The 15,758-nt window shown below is 38.4% G+C and overlaps 1 protein-coding gene across 5 annotated transcripts in view; it reads right to left on the reverse strand.

The window, feature by feature from the left end:
• Window positions 1–14,953, reverse strand: part of LOC122667309 (calmodulin-binding transcription activator 1-like) — a 29,814-nt gene extending 14,861 nt beyond the window's left edge. For 3 of the 5 annotated variants that reach the window (XM_043863564.1, XM_043863563.1, XM_043863560.1), the window contains exons 1-5: window positions 14,552–14,854; window positions 10,326–10,445; window positions 7,174–7,289; window positions 6,702–6,790; window positions 5,933–5,975 (exon numbers count right to left, since the gene is read on the reverse strand). In XM_043863564.1, the coding sequence (XP_043719499.1) occupies window positions 5,933–5,975; window positions 6,702–6,790; window positions 7,174–7,289; window positions 10,326–10,445; window positions 14,552–14,591 (408 nt within the window). In that variant the 5' untranslated portion in view covers window positions 14,592–14,854. Of the gene's footprint in view, window positions 1–5,932; window positions 5,976–6,701; window positions 6,791–7,173; window positions 7,290–10,325; window positions 10,446–14,551; window positions 14,855–14,876 lie in introns of those variants that run through there. The other 2 variants (XM_043863562.1, XM_043863561.1) reach the window with 2 other exon arrangements.
• Window positions 14,954–15,758: the final 805 nt, after the last annotated feature.

Here is a 15,758-nt window from a genome sequence, read left to right on the forward strand (position 1 = left end):
AAACAGGATTACTAACAATATAAATCGCAGTTTGATTATCACAATACATCGTCATAGGTTTAATAACTAAGAATCTCAACTCTTGAATAAGAGACTTCAGCCACATCATCTCAGGTGCCATATGTGCCATAGCTCTGTACTCAGCCTTAGCACTTGACCCGGTTGACCGTGCTACTATAGTTTGCTTCTTACTTTTCTATGTAACAAGATAATTACCAACAAACGTATAGTACCCAGTAGTAGACCTCCGATCACCATCAACACCAGCCCAATCAGCATCAAAGTAACCCATAATATCAGTATGACCACGACGTCGATAACTAAGACTTTTCCTAGGAGCACCTTTAAGATACCTCAAAATGCGACAAACGGCATCCCAGTGAGTTTGCTTAGGAATTTTTCATAAACTGACTAATAACACCTCTAGCAAACGAAATACCAGGGCGAGTAACAATTAGGTAAATAAGTCTTCCAACAAGTCACCTCTACTGATGTTTATCTGTAAATTATTTATCATCACATGCTCCAAGCTTCAGATGAGGATCCATAGACGGATCCACAGGCTTAGAGCCTAACATCCCAGTCTCGGACAGAAGATCAAGCACATACTTCCTTTGAGACAAACTGACTCCCTTAGTACTACAAACAACTTCAATCCCTAAGAAATATCTAAGCACTCCCAAATCTTTCATCTGAAAGTGTCGATAAACAAATATACCTTGATGTCCTCAATCCCAAAAGAAATCATCACCAAAGATGATAATATTTGCATACACAACCAGAATGACCACCTTGGATTCACGCTGATGAACAAATACAGAATGATCAGAGAAGCACTACATGAACCCATAAACACCAATTAGCTTAAAAAATTTGTCAAACCAAGCACGCAGGGACTGTTCCAACCCATAAATAGCCTTGTGCAGATAGCAAACCTTCGATGCATTCTCCCCTTGAGCAACAAGTTGAAATCTAAAGGTTGCAAGAGAGCCAGAGAGAAGACGAGAGTAGAAGGTTGGAGAAGAAGAAGAGACCAAGAAGAGAAGAGAGAGAGAGAGGTTGAGGCCGAATGTTGTGGGAGAGTATATTTTTCTCTCTCCTATATTGATTCACTTAACAACCAACGGAAATTACATCCTTACCCCCATGCTAATATAAGATAGTTAAGGGAGGCAAGAGGTAAAAAAGAAAAAACACATTACAACATAATAATCTAGTACCCAAAGTACACTTATTACATGAACTCTAACACTCCCCCTCAAGCTAGAGAATAAATGCCATACATTCCTAGCTTGCATAGAAGAGTACTGAACTGATGAGCAATGAGCCCTTTGGTGAAGATGTTAGCCAACTGATCGTCTGTCCTCACAAAAGGGGTGCATATGTAGCTAGAGTCGATCTTCTCTTTAATAAAATGTCGGTCCACCTCAATAAGCTTTGTTCGGTCATGTTGCACAGGATTGCATGTTATACTTATAGCAGCCTTGTTATCACAATATGTCTAATAGGTGACTCAGTATCAAACCCCAAATCTTGGACCAACCTTCTCAACCATAGGAGTTCACATACTCCATGAGCCATAACCTTGAATTCCGTCTCTGCGCTTGATCGGGCCACAACAGGCTGTTTTTTGCTCCTCCATGTGATCAAGTTACCACCCACAAATGTACAATAGTCTGATTTAGACCGTCTGTCAGAAACGGAACCAGTCCAATCGACACCATTGTAGCCTTCTATCCTCAAGTGGTTGTGCTTGGCATATAATAGCCCTTTTCCTGAGGTGAACTACAAGTACCTGAAGATGCGATATACAACATCCAAGTGCCCACTCATGGGAGCTTGCATAAATAGACTCACCACCCCAACTGCATAGGTGATATTTGAGCGAGTCAAAGAGAGATAAATCAGCTTCCCCACTAGTCTCTGTTATTTCCCTGCATCAATATGGGATGGACCACAGTCTTCTCCTAGCTTGTGATTTTACTCAATAGGAGAGTTTCTTGGTTGCAACCCAATATTCCTGTTTCTTTCAACAAATCTAGCACAAACTTCCTTTGACATATATTTATTCCTTTCTTAGATCTTGACACTTCAATCCCCAAGAAATACTTCAAGTGTCCAAGATCTTTGATCACAAACTGTTGGGCAAAGTAGGACTTCAGTCTAGTTATCTCAACCCTATCATTTCCAGTCACCACAATGTTATCCACATAAACAATTAGGACTATGATGATACCATTACCTTGCCAGGTAAATAAAGTGTGGTCAACTTGACTCTGGGAATACCCATTCTTCAGAATGGCCTATCTAAACCTCTCAAATCAAGCCTTCAGAGATTGTTTGAGGCCATATAGAGCCTTTTTAAGAAGACATTTTCCCTTCAGCTGAAGCAAACTTGAAGCCTGGTGGAGTTTGCATATACAGTTCCGCTTCTAAGTCACCATGGAGGAAAGCTTTCTTCACATCCAAATGATACAATGGCGGACAATGATAAGAGAACTCTTATCGAATTGTGTTTAGCCATAGGAGCAAATGTCTCCTAATAATCAATCCCATACACCTAATTGTACCCTTTGGTCACCAACGTAGCCTTATATCTCTCAACAACGCCATCTGATTGGTATTTAATTGTGTAGACCCATCTACATCCAACTGGAACCCCTTGGGAATATTCTCTTCTCAAGTGCCATCATTTCCTCAGACATGGCTTCCTTCTACTTTGGGTCAGACATGGCCTCAATAACATTCTTGAGAATGGAAGTGGAGGAAAGAGCAACAGAAAAGGCAACACTTGTAGGAGAGATATCATCATAGGAAACAAACTGGGCTATAGGATTAGAGCAAACTCTCTTTCCCTTTTGAATAGCAATGGGAAGATCTAACTCAGAAGGAAGGGAAGGAATGTTACCTGATTGAGGAAGGTGGATCTCAGGATGTAGATCCAAAGAGGACTCTTGGCAGGTCTTCTTTCCTTTCTTTTGTACACAAGTAACTCCTTCTCATTACCAGAATCCCTTGAATGATCAACAACATCCACTTCTTTGTGTTTCCCAACATCAAGTAAAAATGGTGGAATAGGCAAGGGTGGAAGAAAAGGGGTGACATCAGCAGCCTTTTTACTCCCACTATGCTCTCCCCTAAAGAGGATGTTGATGAGTAAAGAAAGATGTAAATTCAAAGAGGGTGACATCTTTGGAGAGAAGTCGCATTCGGGAAGAGGGATGGTAGCCTAGTTCAAAAACTCGGTGAAATTTCGCAGAAATTTTGAATATTTCGGTAATTTCGAACCCCACGAGACGAAACATCAAAACCAAAACAAACAATGTTTAGACTGAAATGAGCGAGATTCCGAATCAATCGATAAAATGCACCGTTTCGTAGAAATTTTGGTCATTTCGTTTCAGTATTTCGCTCATTTCGGCCTTTTGTACCCCAAAATGGCCAAGCAAAACTCATAGAAAAAATACAATGTTTCGGCGGCCGAAATTTTGAAGTTTCAATTGTCTCAACCTGGTCGAGACACCGAAGCGAGACGAGTATTCAAACTATTGATGGTAGCACTTATAGGTAGCCTTTGGTAAAGGGGATACCCAACAAAAAAAAAGGCATTTCAGAGCCTTGGGGCAAAGTTTAGTCTAAGCTGACTTATTAACATAAACATAACAGACCCACCCAAACACCTTGAGGGGAAGAGAGAAAGCAGAAACCTGAGGAGACTGAATTTTCAAAGGAGATTTGGAACCAAGGAGTTTAGTGGGCATGCGGTTGATTAAGAAAGCACCAGTAAGAGAAGATAAAGTAGCACAACCAGAAGCAAATACTTGAGTAGACGAGTCATCAACAAGTATGACTCTAGAAGGGTGATTAATCTTTTGAAAATGAAGAAAATACATGAAACTTACTAGTCATACGAGAAGTAGCACTAGAATCAATGACCCATGGTGTAGAAGAAGAGGCAAAAAGAGCGCCAATACCTAACTGAGCTATGGTTGCAGTGAAAGTAGAGGGAAATGCCTCAATCTATTGAATCTGCTTCAGTAATTATTTGAGTTTATCGCATAACAGATCGACAAATTGATTACCTCCAAAGGTAGAAGCCCGATTGGTGTCTAAAGATGAAGTCATAGTGGAATTTGGATACGATGTAATGGTAGCAGAATTGTGGGTGATTTCAGAAACTAAGAGATCAGAGGACCTGAACTGTTCCAAACCCTGATCAAAGGTCACTTTAGGGCTGACCTTTAATTCCCTAAAAGGATTCCCTGATCTGAAGGTTAGATCTGTAAGAACTTTAGATCCGAATTTGTAGAGAAAGGGATAAAAACAGAGTATCACCAGACTTCTTGAGAAGATTAATAGCACTCCATCAGATGCTTGGATCAGCATGAATTAGGTATCGAAGGTCCTTATCATGAGGGCCAATAAAACCCCAGATATCAAATAGATCATGTACCTCGATGCAGAATAGGATCAAAACTCAAATCTGTCCATCTGTCCATAAAACAGAGTACCGCCATCATGATACTGAAAACACCTTGATTCTTGTATGGATCCTTTGACGTAAAGCCAGATATAGATAGTAAAGACAAGGAGACCTTAGTTCATCTTTGTAATCAGCAACTAAGGCCTCATATAGTTGGCAGCATAGGTAATGCAACCAGGAAAAAAAAAAACCTTAACATATCAGACTATCAAACCAGAATTTGAGTGGTGAATAACTGATTAATAAAGCTCTGATACCATGTAGCAGCAGAGTTTTGGATCTCCAGTCCTTACAAAATAAGAGAGAAGAGAATGAGAGAAGAACCAGAGAACACGATAGAGTTCAGAATAACTCTATTGTGATCCAAGTCATTGTCTTTATACAATAATTCAGTGTTTAAAAAAGAGACTTAGTAGGAAAGCTACTAAGAGTCCAAGTCTAATTACACTTGAGCATATAACAAAAGAGGACATACACATAAAATCAAATACTAACAAATGGCTAATATACCACTTAACCACGATAGGGACACTCCCCCTACCGTGATTACACTTTAATACAAATACTTTTACTACTATAGATCTCATTATAATTATAACTAGAATAATTATTCATCATCATTATTATTATGGAAATTTTTTATTTAAACAGCCCCATGTAGATGCTTATCTATACAATCCACCATTTATAAGCCATGTGGAGGGTTGATCTAGAACATTTTGCATTGGATAGATAAAGCACCCTTTGGATCATCGGCATGTCAAATTTCATAGCCTATCTTAACCATATGGCCCGGCATATAGTGGAATTTTTTCATGTATTTTCAGAGGTCAAATCAGTAGAGGACTGATTGCTTCAAACCGTTAGGTAGATAGGGAACCATGTGGATTTACTGTCTGACAAATTTTAAAGCACAGTCTAGCCTAATGTCCCACCATGTAGAAATCTTTTCTCCAGGCATATAAATGTTGACAAAAACTGACCGGTTGATTGTGACACGTGATTATCTCTTTAGCAGAAGCTTACAAAGAGTCAGGAGTTAAGTGAACAGCTCATCTTAATAAACCCTAATATCATGAGATAAACCAGCAAAGGAGCTAAGAACCAGGATACCCTACCGCTACCAATACCAGAGCTAGTCACCATAGGCATTGTTGGTACATATCAGAATGCAGACTGGTCCTATAACCACCATAATCAAACAATTTAAATTTCATGACAGCAGAAGAGTAGACTAACTCTGACTCAAAGGAGGGAGGAACCAATATGACTATAAAATAGTTAAAAACACTTGAGTTGAGACCATTAATAAAAAGTTCCAACCAACTTCAGCCGACAAATTATTATATTCGGATGTAAAAGAAAAAAAAAAGATGACTGAGGGTGCCAAAAGGAGCAATTAAAAAGAAATAAATGCAAGGAAAGGAAAATGAATTAATAAACTCTAACCTTAACTTCTCGGTAGTGTACAAGAACAATATGCATGAAGTCCCTGCAGCAATTAAAAACTAAATAAGAAATTAAAATGATACGAAACAACTAAAAATCCTTCACATAACAGAAAGAAGTCAAGAAACAGCAACAGCTGCAAGTAGTCTGGTGTTTAATACATTCCAGATATTCGTGCTCGGCAAATCTGTCAGCCTCAACAACTAAAAATATCACGAGACTTGAAGTCAAAGTAATATGATAGTAATTGTGAGAGCAAAAGGTTAAAAGTTGCAAAAGTGACTAAAATCTAAGAAAGTTCTAGTACAGTTCATGAAATAATGTAAAATGAAGAATTTTTTCAGTACTTTCCCATTTTTTAATTTTTCCGTCTTGTATTGGTCTCAACATGAGTACGTCCCAAAGAACTCCCAATTACATGACCAATACATACATTCAAATTCAACTTCGCAATTTATTCATTGGGTCCACCATTCGTTCTTGGGAGTGGGAGAAAGCGCCATAACGTACAAGCCTCCATCTGTGATCCATGGAGCATACATTTATCCAATAGCCTTTGGGAAAGTTCACTTACACTCGGTCAATTTTTCATAATGTTGTCAACTCTAGGGACTACTAATGAATATATTCTATTCTCTATTTTTGATTTTTGTCATGGAGAAGCAAAAAAACATGCAATAAATGCCACACTTTTATAATAGCAAGGAACCAAGGAGCATATGTACATATTAATGTTTTTTATAATAAACTGAAATGTTTCCATACTCACTCTTCGAGCATCCAGTAACTGCGTCTTTGAAAATTTTCATTCTCTTCTCCATGGGCATAGTAGCAGTGTAACACATCAACACTTCCAGCCTAAAGTTGTTCAAGGATAATCAGTGCAAATGTCAAAAATTATCTAATTGAGAAGAATGCATCATATACACAGAAGTCCATTCAAATGGCAAACGATCTGCTATACAACAGCCAATTTGGGTGTTTCAAGTATTTTCTAGCATTGTTACAGAGGATGGGCCTTTGGTGCAACAGTAAGGTTGCACGATTGCGACCCAGTGGTCATGAGTTTGAGTCAGGAAACAGCCTCTCCGCGAAGCAGGGGTAAGGCTGCGTACATTATGACCCTCCCCTACCCTGCAGTGGCGGGAGCCTCATGCACTGGGTACACCTTCTAGCATTGTTACAAAAATTCCTTTCCAAACATATGCCATGAGATAAAATCATTCCCTCTTTTGCCCCACCTTTAACCTCTCATGAGCTTCCTTCACAGTCTTTCCATCTTTCTTCTTCCGCCAGTTATGACCATCCTTCCTGAAGTATCTCAACACCTTCCGATCAAAAAGAAAAAGTGAACCACCTGCAAGAAATCCCATGTCAAGCTAAGAGAAATCAAGCTATTTAGAACAGCAGAAGGTCACAGAGAATGAATAATAATCTGATGCCCAAACAAGCCAGTACAGACTTAAGAGTTTCTTCAAGAAAACAATCTTATACCAAGTAACGAAAGCCCATTGTTAGTGTTTGAAGAATTCAGAGGAAATAATAAATGCTCCTCACTTTCTGCTGGCAAATAAATGATGTGGAGTTTAAAGATATATCTCTCTGCTTAAATCTTGAGATATTAGTGGGCAGGGATTCTGTCAAGACATTATAAATTTAAATATGTTTTCGGTGATTCTAACTTGTGTTTGTTTGTGAAAAATCCAAATCTTGTTGGTTGATCAAATTACCCTCTAAAGCTACAAAGCGTGCAAAAAGGATGTCTAAGCAAGTGGAGGATGTGTTCACAAGCTACACCAAAGAGGAGGATCCTCAAGCTTGATCAACATGTACAGAACGAAATGTCTACACATTGAAGATCAAGACATTTCAGTAAGCCCATGTGATGCAGATTCACACCGAAATAGGCTTGCTTTATTAGGAATAAGTCTAGGGTTGGGTTCTACACATGTTGGGCCTTTGATCCCATGGGTTTTCTATGTATAGGTCACTCTTATGGACCTAAAGTATGGGTAATAGGGTTGCATACGGGATTAGTTGTTTTAGCTCCATACGTAGTTTTATTTTGGTGTTTTTGTTCATAAATTAAACCGGTTCAACCAATGGTTCAATTTAAGTGATTTTAGTAGTTTGCTTTTAATTGTTAGTGGGGCTAGGCTAGGACTCTGTTTTGAGTCTATTTCAGTTTCCTAGTCAGTTTAAGTTATCTAATAAGTTAAGGATTGGGCTAGGCCTTTCCTTTTTAGTGTAGGATCTATTTTTGAGTCTTTTATATAAGGTTGTAAGGGGGGCAAGTATTAAGTACGAATTTTGCTTAATGAAAAGCTTTTTGCTGCTCTTCTTCTACATTGAAGGTTGTCTTGTGTTTGATCAAGGCTGGTGGGATTGGTATTTGATCCAATTGACCCCTTGCGGTGTGAAGCTCGGGTGGTTCCTTGAAGCTCTCATTCAAATTTGTAGTTCAAGTTTTACAATCAAGCAAGCTGCTGCCAAGGAAATTCTGCAACTATAGTAAGTTTGAATCATCCCCAACCCCTACCTTTCTTCTTCTAATCTTCCATACACCCAAACCCTAAATTTCCCTTTTTTGTTTTTGTAAATAATAAGGGAAAAGACGAAGAGACAGAGCTGTAATTTGGGAGTCACAACCTTGTGCTGAGACTCCCACTTCATTCAATATATAATAAGACATAACCCTATTAAGGGCATAATAGGAAATACAACATAAATAATAAAATTACTATTCACGAGTTACTGTTCATGTGAACAGTGCCCGTGAATACTAACAGCGTTGTAAACCCCTTTCGATAACTTCCAACACTCCCCCTCAAGCTGAAGCATAGATGTTAATCATGCCCAGCTTGTCACAAATATAACCGATTCTACCATTCCCAAGAGACTTAGTAAAAACATCTGCGAGTTGTTCTCCTGTGCGAACATGACTTGTATAGATAACTCCTTGCTGTAGCTTTTCTCGAACAAAGTGGCAATCGACCTCAATATGTTTCGTTCTCTCATGGAACACTGGATTCGACGCAATATGGATAGCAACTTGGTTATCACACCATAACTGCATAGGGGACACACTTTCAAACCCAAGTTCAATCAGCAACTACTTCACCCACATCAATTCAAAGGTGACATGTGTCATGGCTCGATACTTAGCCTCTACACTAGATCTAGCTACAACAGTTTGTTTCTTGCTCTTCCAAGACACAAGATTCCCTTCAACAAAAGTACAGTAACTAGTAGTCGATCGCCTATCAATAGGAGACCCAGCCCAATCAGCATCACAAAAACCTTCAATACGTCCATGTCCATGATCATAATATACTAAACCACGCCCTGGAGCCTTCTTGAGATATCTCAAAATGCGAACAATAACATCCCAATGGGATGTCCGAGGAGAGGACAGAAATTGACTCACCACACTAACAGGAAAGGCTATATCAGGTCGAGTCACGGTCAAATAATTCAATTTTCCAATCAACCTCCGATACTTCTCAGGGTCATCTAGAATATCACCGCTTTCAACTGTAAGCTTCACATTGGGATCCATGGGAGTATCCAGAGGCTTGGATCCTAACATCCATGTTTCTGTAAGCAAATCCAGAACATATTTTCGTTGAGAAAGCGAAATTCCTTTCCTTGACTGAGCAACTTCAATATCCAAAAAATACTTCAATCTTCCAAGATCCTTCGTTTGAAACTTTTGTTGCAAGTGTATCTTCAAACTTTGAGTACTTTCAACATCATCCCCAGTGATGACAATATCATCAACATAAACAATAAGGAATATCTTCCCTACACCAAATCGTCGATTAAATAGCAAGTGATCACTAAAAATTTGTCAATAAAAGGTCTCCATCGACTGGTGATAATTGCAAAGAAAAAGCCAAATATGTGGCATACCCGAACTTTTGGGAACAATGAAAAATAAGGACAATGATTCAGTATAAGGTTTCTTAGTCCTTCCATTCATCTATTAATGAATATGTGCATGAACTCTGAGACTCTTTTTCTGCCAGAATTGCTGCTTTGCATGTAGTAAGTAATTAACCAAGGGGCCATCTGAGGAGCCCTGGCCCTATAAAGACACAAGGAAACAAATTCTAGGTTTGAATCATATATTCTTTATCTGCATGGGGTTGAGCCAGCTGGCTTTTTTTTGTACTTCGGGGGAATTGCTTCTGTTCTTCTTGGTTTTTCTTTGAGTTCTCGATACAAATAAGTCAATGAACATTGAGGCACTCTTATCTATAAAAAAGGGTCTACCCAGTGCACGAGCTCTTATCTTTGTTTGGTAAAAAGCATTCCTCAAGAAATAAAAACTAATAATAAATCATGAAACAAATATATGTATTCTTATGATAACTGTGATGATGAATCATACTAGGAGGCTTATTTGGAGGCTCTGGCGCAATACGAAAATTGCGGTAATTTCGAAGAATTTCACAAATTTCAGCAGGCCGCAACCATCGGTTTTGTGCTTCCAATAGTATCTGCTCGATATCTGCAAATGCAACAGCAAACAATCATAACAAAGTTAATAAGTATATCTTAACAAATAAATTTCAAGGGATAATACAGCAATACTTAGAGCTAAATTACTCTGCAACTATTTCCTACGTATGACTATATTTAATGTGTACATACACCTTCACTTTATTTTAAAATTAAAAAAGAAAAAAAAAAAAAAAGAATAGAAGGATAGGAAGTGAAACAAAAGAGAAAGAAATTATAAATACAAATAGCCACATCTCTCTTTTCCTGGTCAGCTTCTTCAAGATAGAAGCCTCCTACAAGAAAATAACTTGGCCTCAGAATCCACCAGGTTTTTCTACAAATCCAATTAAATGTATTGAGATTTGACATCCTCATGAATAAATCCTGATAACAAAATCCACCACCACAACAATCCCCGCTTTTCTTTTCTTTTCTTTTCTTTTTTCTTTCAGAAATATAGAAAAACAAAGACGCCAGATACAAGACCAGCCTAAAAAAAATAAAAAAGATTGAACCCAGAGGCTAGCAACCAAAGGAACAGGTATATAAGACAGATAAAAATGAAATAGCCCCATTGACTCCCTGCCTTCTCTTGTACCTTGTGCTTGAGAATCATGTATAATACCTCCATTAGATAGTAGTTACAGTTTATGATTGACCCCAAAAAATTCCTTTGCTCTAGACAGTTGAAAGAAAAAAAACTGAATCATCAAACTTTCTACAAAAAGATGGTGGACTAGATATTTCATATCTTACACCTCTGAGTCCTCACAACAAAACACCTTTGGATAAAATACATCTTTTTACAAGATCACCATAACAAGAAATTCAAATGAAAGGAACCAAAGCAAACACCTGCATGTTTTGTTCGGCAAGGTCCCCAAGGAAGTACCTTGTACTCAGAAGTTTGCCTTGCAAAGGAAGCTGATTACGTAGGTTGACTAGGAAGAGGTAAGCAGCAGAGGTACGTCGGGAAAAAAAGTCAGGAGGAATTCCCCCTATAGGTGACTCTTATGGTGCAAACTGAGCTACAGTCGAGAATAAGGTACTGATTTTGTCCTCATAATTTTGAGTCGTGACAGTATGTTTCAATTATACTAGTTTTGTGTCCAAGTCGTTGCTGTAGTGCTGTTTATGGTCTTCTCAATCATTACTTGGAACAATTTTATGTTGTTCCAAATTTGATGTAGTTCTATGTTCTGATCCATTCACCATAGTTCTTTCTTTAGTTTTCCAAACATAAGTAATTACTGCTTTGGTCTTCTTCTCATAAGTTTTTGTGAACCTTTGTTTTTTGGAAGTCAACAGCCATATGGTCGCTTGATTTTGGTGCCATTCGAAAAGTTATTCCATTACCTTTTGAACAAAACCGAGATTGTAAAGTTAAATTGACTTGGAAAAGCCAATGTCACAATACTAGCAGGTTTTGGAGGATTTAACTTCAATTCCCGGATAGGCATTCTAAAGTTCTTGGATCTCAGGGAATATCTAATTCTACATCAGTCAACAAATTTCTCGGCTGATGATTTGGTAAAGAGTGGGCTGGATATTTCATTCCACTGGAGACTGCAGTCAGTGAATTCCTCGGCAAACAATTGAGTTATGGGTGAAGTTTTTAAGGCATCACATATGAGAAATAATTAATCTAAAATGCTTTCATCTGTATGAATGTGAGTGACTTCATATATCTATATCATTTCCTTTATCTTATTATTACACTTTTTTCCCTATGAGTCTTAAATGTTTGTTGCTTAGACTGGCCATGCAGATATAAGTTTGAGAAGATGACACTCATATGAGTTGAACAATATGTTGTTATCTCCAATTAAGGACTCAAAACCATCAGTGGTTTGCACCAAGTGTCGAATGCTCCAGTACCTGTTATTCATTGATTGCTCATGGCCACTATCAATTATCATGTATTGGAACCAAGTATGAACATCATTGTTATAGCCAGTGAAATTATTGTTTTATCAAAGAGGAACTGTCTAGATATTTGCTAGTGCATGCATGCTCGTCTCTTACTCAAGATACACTCGCAGTATGGCAAATTGGTTTGGAGCTCCTCATAGCATTAAATCCATCATGGACTCCAAGTGCCTTCACACCCTGAACAACATGAGGATGTCAGGGAGAATTCCAGCACAAAGGCACTAAAAGGTTGGTCATGGTTACTACAATTGATAAGTTCTTTTGCTTTCTGACAGATTAGTGACCTTAATACAACAGCTCAGCCTTATCCTAACTAAATGGAATCGGCTACATGGATCCTTGCCATCCAATCATCTCTATTTGAGGTCATACTTGATACAAGGCCTAAGCTATGCATGTCTTTTCTCACCACTTCTCCTAAGATTATTTTAGGTCTGCCCCTGGCTCTTTTAGTTCCTTCAATCTGAATCAAATCACTCATCTGTACTGGAGCATCCAAAGGCCTCCATTGAACATGGCCATACCACCTCAAACGACTTTCTTATAGCTTATCATGTATCGGAGCTACTCCCAAACCAGCTCTAATATGATCATTCCTTACTTTATCCTTCCTAGTTTGCCACTCATCCATCTCAACATCCTCATCTATGCTCTACTGAGTTTATCTATATGATGCTTCTTAACTGCCCAACATTCCGCACCATACATCATAGCCAGTAGTATGACTGCTCTACAAAATTTTCCATTAAGTTTTAAAGGAATACGCCAATCAGACAACAATCCGGACACACCTCTCCACTTCATTCATCTAATTCTCTATGAAACATCATCCTCTATATCACCTTCTTTATTTATGATTGAGCCAAGATACCTAAAATAATCACTTTGTGGAATCTCCCTCTCATCAGTTTTCATCACCTCATTATCCTTCCTAGTCACACCATATACTCCGTCTTTGTTCTACTTATCTTAAAACCTTTTGCTTCCAAGGTTGATCTCCATTACTCTAATTTAGCGTTAATCCCTGCTTTTTCTCATCCACCAAAACGATATCATCAGCAAAAAACCTACACCAAGGAACCGCATCTTAAATGTCTCTGGTTAAATCATCCATGATAAGTGCAAACAAATAAGGTCTTAAAGGTGATCCTTGATGTAACCCAATTGTAATTGGGAATTCACTACCTTGACCCCCCCCCCACAGTTTTTACATTTGTCACCACACCATCATACATATCTTTAATTATGTCCACATATTTACTTGAAACATTTTTCTCTAGTGCTTGCCAAATTAACTCTCTAGGGATTCTGTCATAAGGTTTTTCTAGGTCAATAAAGACCATATGGAGATCCTTCTTGCAATCTCTAAATCTTTCCATCATATGATGACCCTTCTTGCAATCTCTAAATCTTTCCATAAGTCTACCAATTAGGTAAATAGCTTACGTCATGTATCTTCCTGGCATTAAACCAAATTGATTCTCCGTAATAGTAATTTCTTGTCTCAAGTGAGTTTCAATACCCTCTCCCATAATTTCATAGAGAAGTGACCTTAACTCTCATTTAAACTATAGCAATCAAACTCACTTTTAAGTTTGATGTTAGTCCATTTTTCCCATGACTGCTACGAGAACATTGAGATCAATTCTCACATCCAATAGAAAAAAATCCTGCAGCACATCTTTCAGTCTTATTCTAACTCAGATCTCTGCCAAATTGTTTTCAACTTCAACATACCATCAACACTATAGTTATACTACTCAAGAACTTCCACTCATTCCCATGTTGTAGTCATTTCAGTTCCTACTAGTGTGTGAGAGAATGTTGCATTCTATCAAGAATCCCTTCATACTCACTTTCCCTCGCTACGTATTTGCTTTCTCCCATCCCAGTCTCGTCAATTGTAAGGATTGCTTCCAATTACTGTTGCTACCCGGGTTTCTAACCTTTTCGTCAGATGAAAAAAAAAATCCCTACCTAAGCATAATCTAGTGCATTTCCCTTTTCCTCTATCCTCTACGATACAGGGCCGGACAAAATCAATAAATTTAACTCAACAACTAACCACATTCAATCCACCGCAATTGAGGATGTTAAACTAAAAGAACAACAAAAACAAATCTAATGAAAAAACTTAAAATACTAACGGCAAAACCTGCAGAATTAGCTTCCGATACTGACCTAACTGATTACCCAAACCGTAACGCCTACTCTCCGCCATGAACGAACTGGTTCGAAGCTCTCGAGCTGGATCTAAACTCCCTCGCAAAATCCTCGTCAGAAATGAATCAACAAATAAATCCTCCTTTCACTTTCGCCAATAAACTTAATCGATATACTGCTGAATCACGAAACATGGACGACCATCAGTTGAATACAACAAATAAGACAACTTGATCGCACTGAAGCAGAGTCAAAAGACCGAAAATCCAATTTTTACTCAAAATAGTGTGTTTGTCTGTAAATCGATCTCGGGGAAACGAAGAGGATGGAGGGAGGAACATACAGAGGAAAGTGTAAGGAGCCGCCCTTGTAGAAATTCATAGAAAACAAAAAATAAATAAAACAAACAAAGCAGATATCTGTGATATGTCATGCTCTTGCTAGACGCGAAATGCGGGAGCTTCTCTTATTAAATAACTCACAGAGTCACTGTTCGCTTAAAGCGCGTGTCAGAACGGTTTCGACTTTCACTGTGAACTACAAACCGTACGATCGTTTTCTCTACACATTATCAGTAAACTGTTTAGATCTAACGGCTGAGATTATTTGATACACAACCTATATGTCACATCAATATTGTTTGACACACCAACGCGGCTCCACGGGCAATGCAAACTTTGACTGACTCTTTTGCTTGCGCCCCTCTCCCTCCGGTTTCCGATATTTTCTTACGAAAGATCCTAAGCCACATTTAATGAATGTGGGGACCACATGGCTAAATGGGTCCGATGAAGGACTGAGAATGAAGACTACGCTCCCGTCCTTCCGTGGCGCCAAAATTCCAAACGAAACCGCCAACTTCAGATCATGGCGGGTGACCCTCAATGGTTTTCAGAATCGGAATTTTGGATTGATTGAATCAGTCAACTAGGATGGGAATGGATGGAATCATTGAATCGGTTGAATCAGCATGCAATCAGGTTTAACTCGATTTGGACTACTGATCCAGAGCAGTCGATCCATACTCCATAGTCTATACTGGATCTTTAGGGTTTAGGTCGATTTTGATTGATTCTAACTGAATTGGAATTGGAATCGGAATCAACTTAGGGCGATCTTGTTATCGATTTGTGGATTTGTAACTCAGTCCTATACAGAAAATATCCATGGGTGATCCAATTATTGTGCTTCTGAACGGTAACATGTCTATTGTGACCATTAGAAA

This window comes from Telopea speciosissima, chromosome 7 (assembly GCF_018873765.1).
Source record: "Telopea speciosissima isolate NSW1024214 ecotype Mountain lineage chromosome 7, Tspe_v1, whole genome shotgun sequence".
In the NCBI taxonomy this organism is placed as follows: Eukaryota; Viridiplantae; Streptophyta; class Magnoliopsida; order Proteales; family Proteaceae; genus Telopea; species Telopea speciosissima.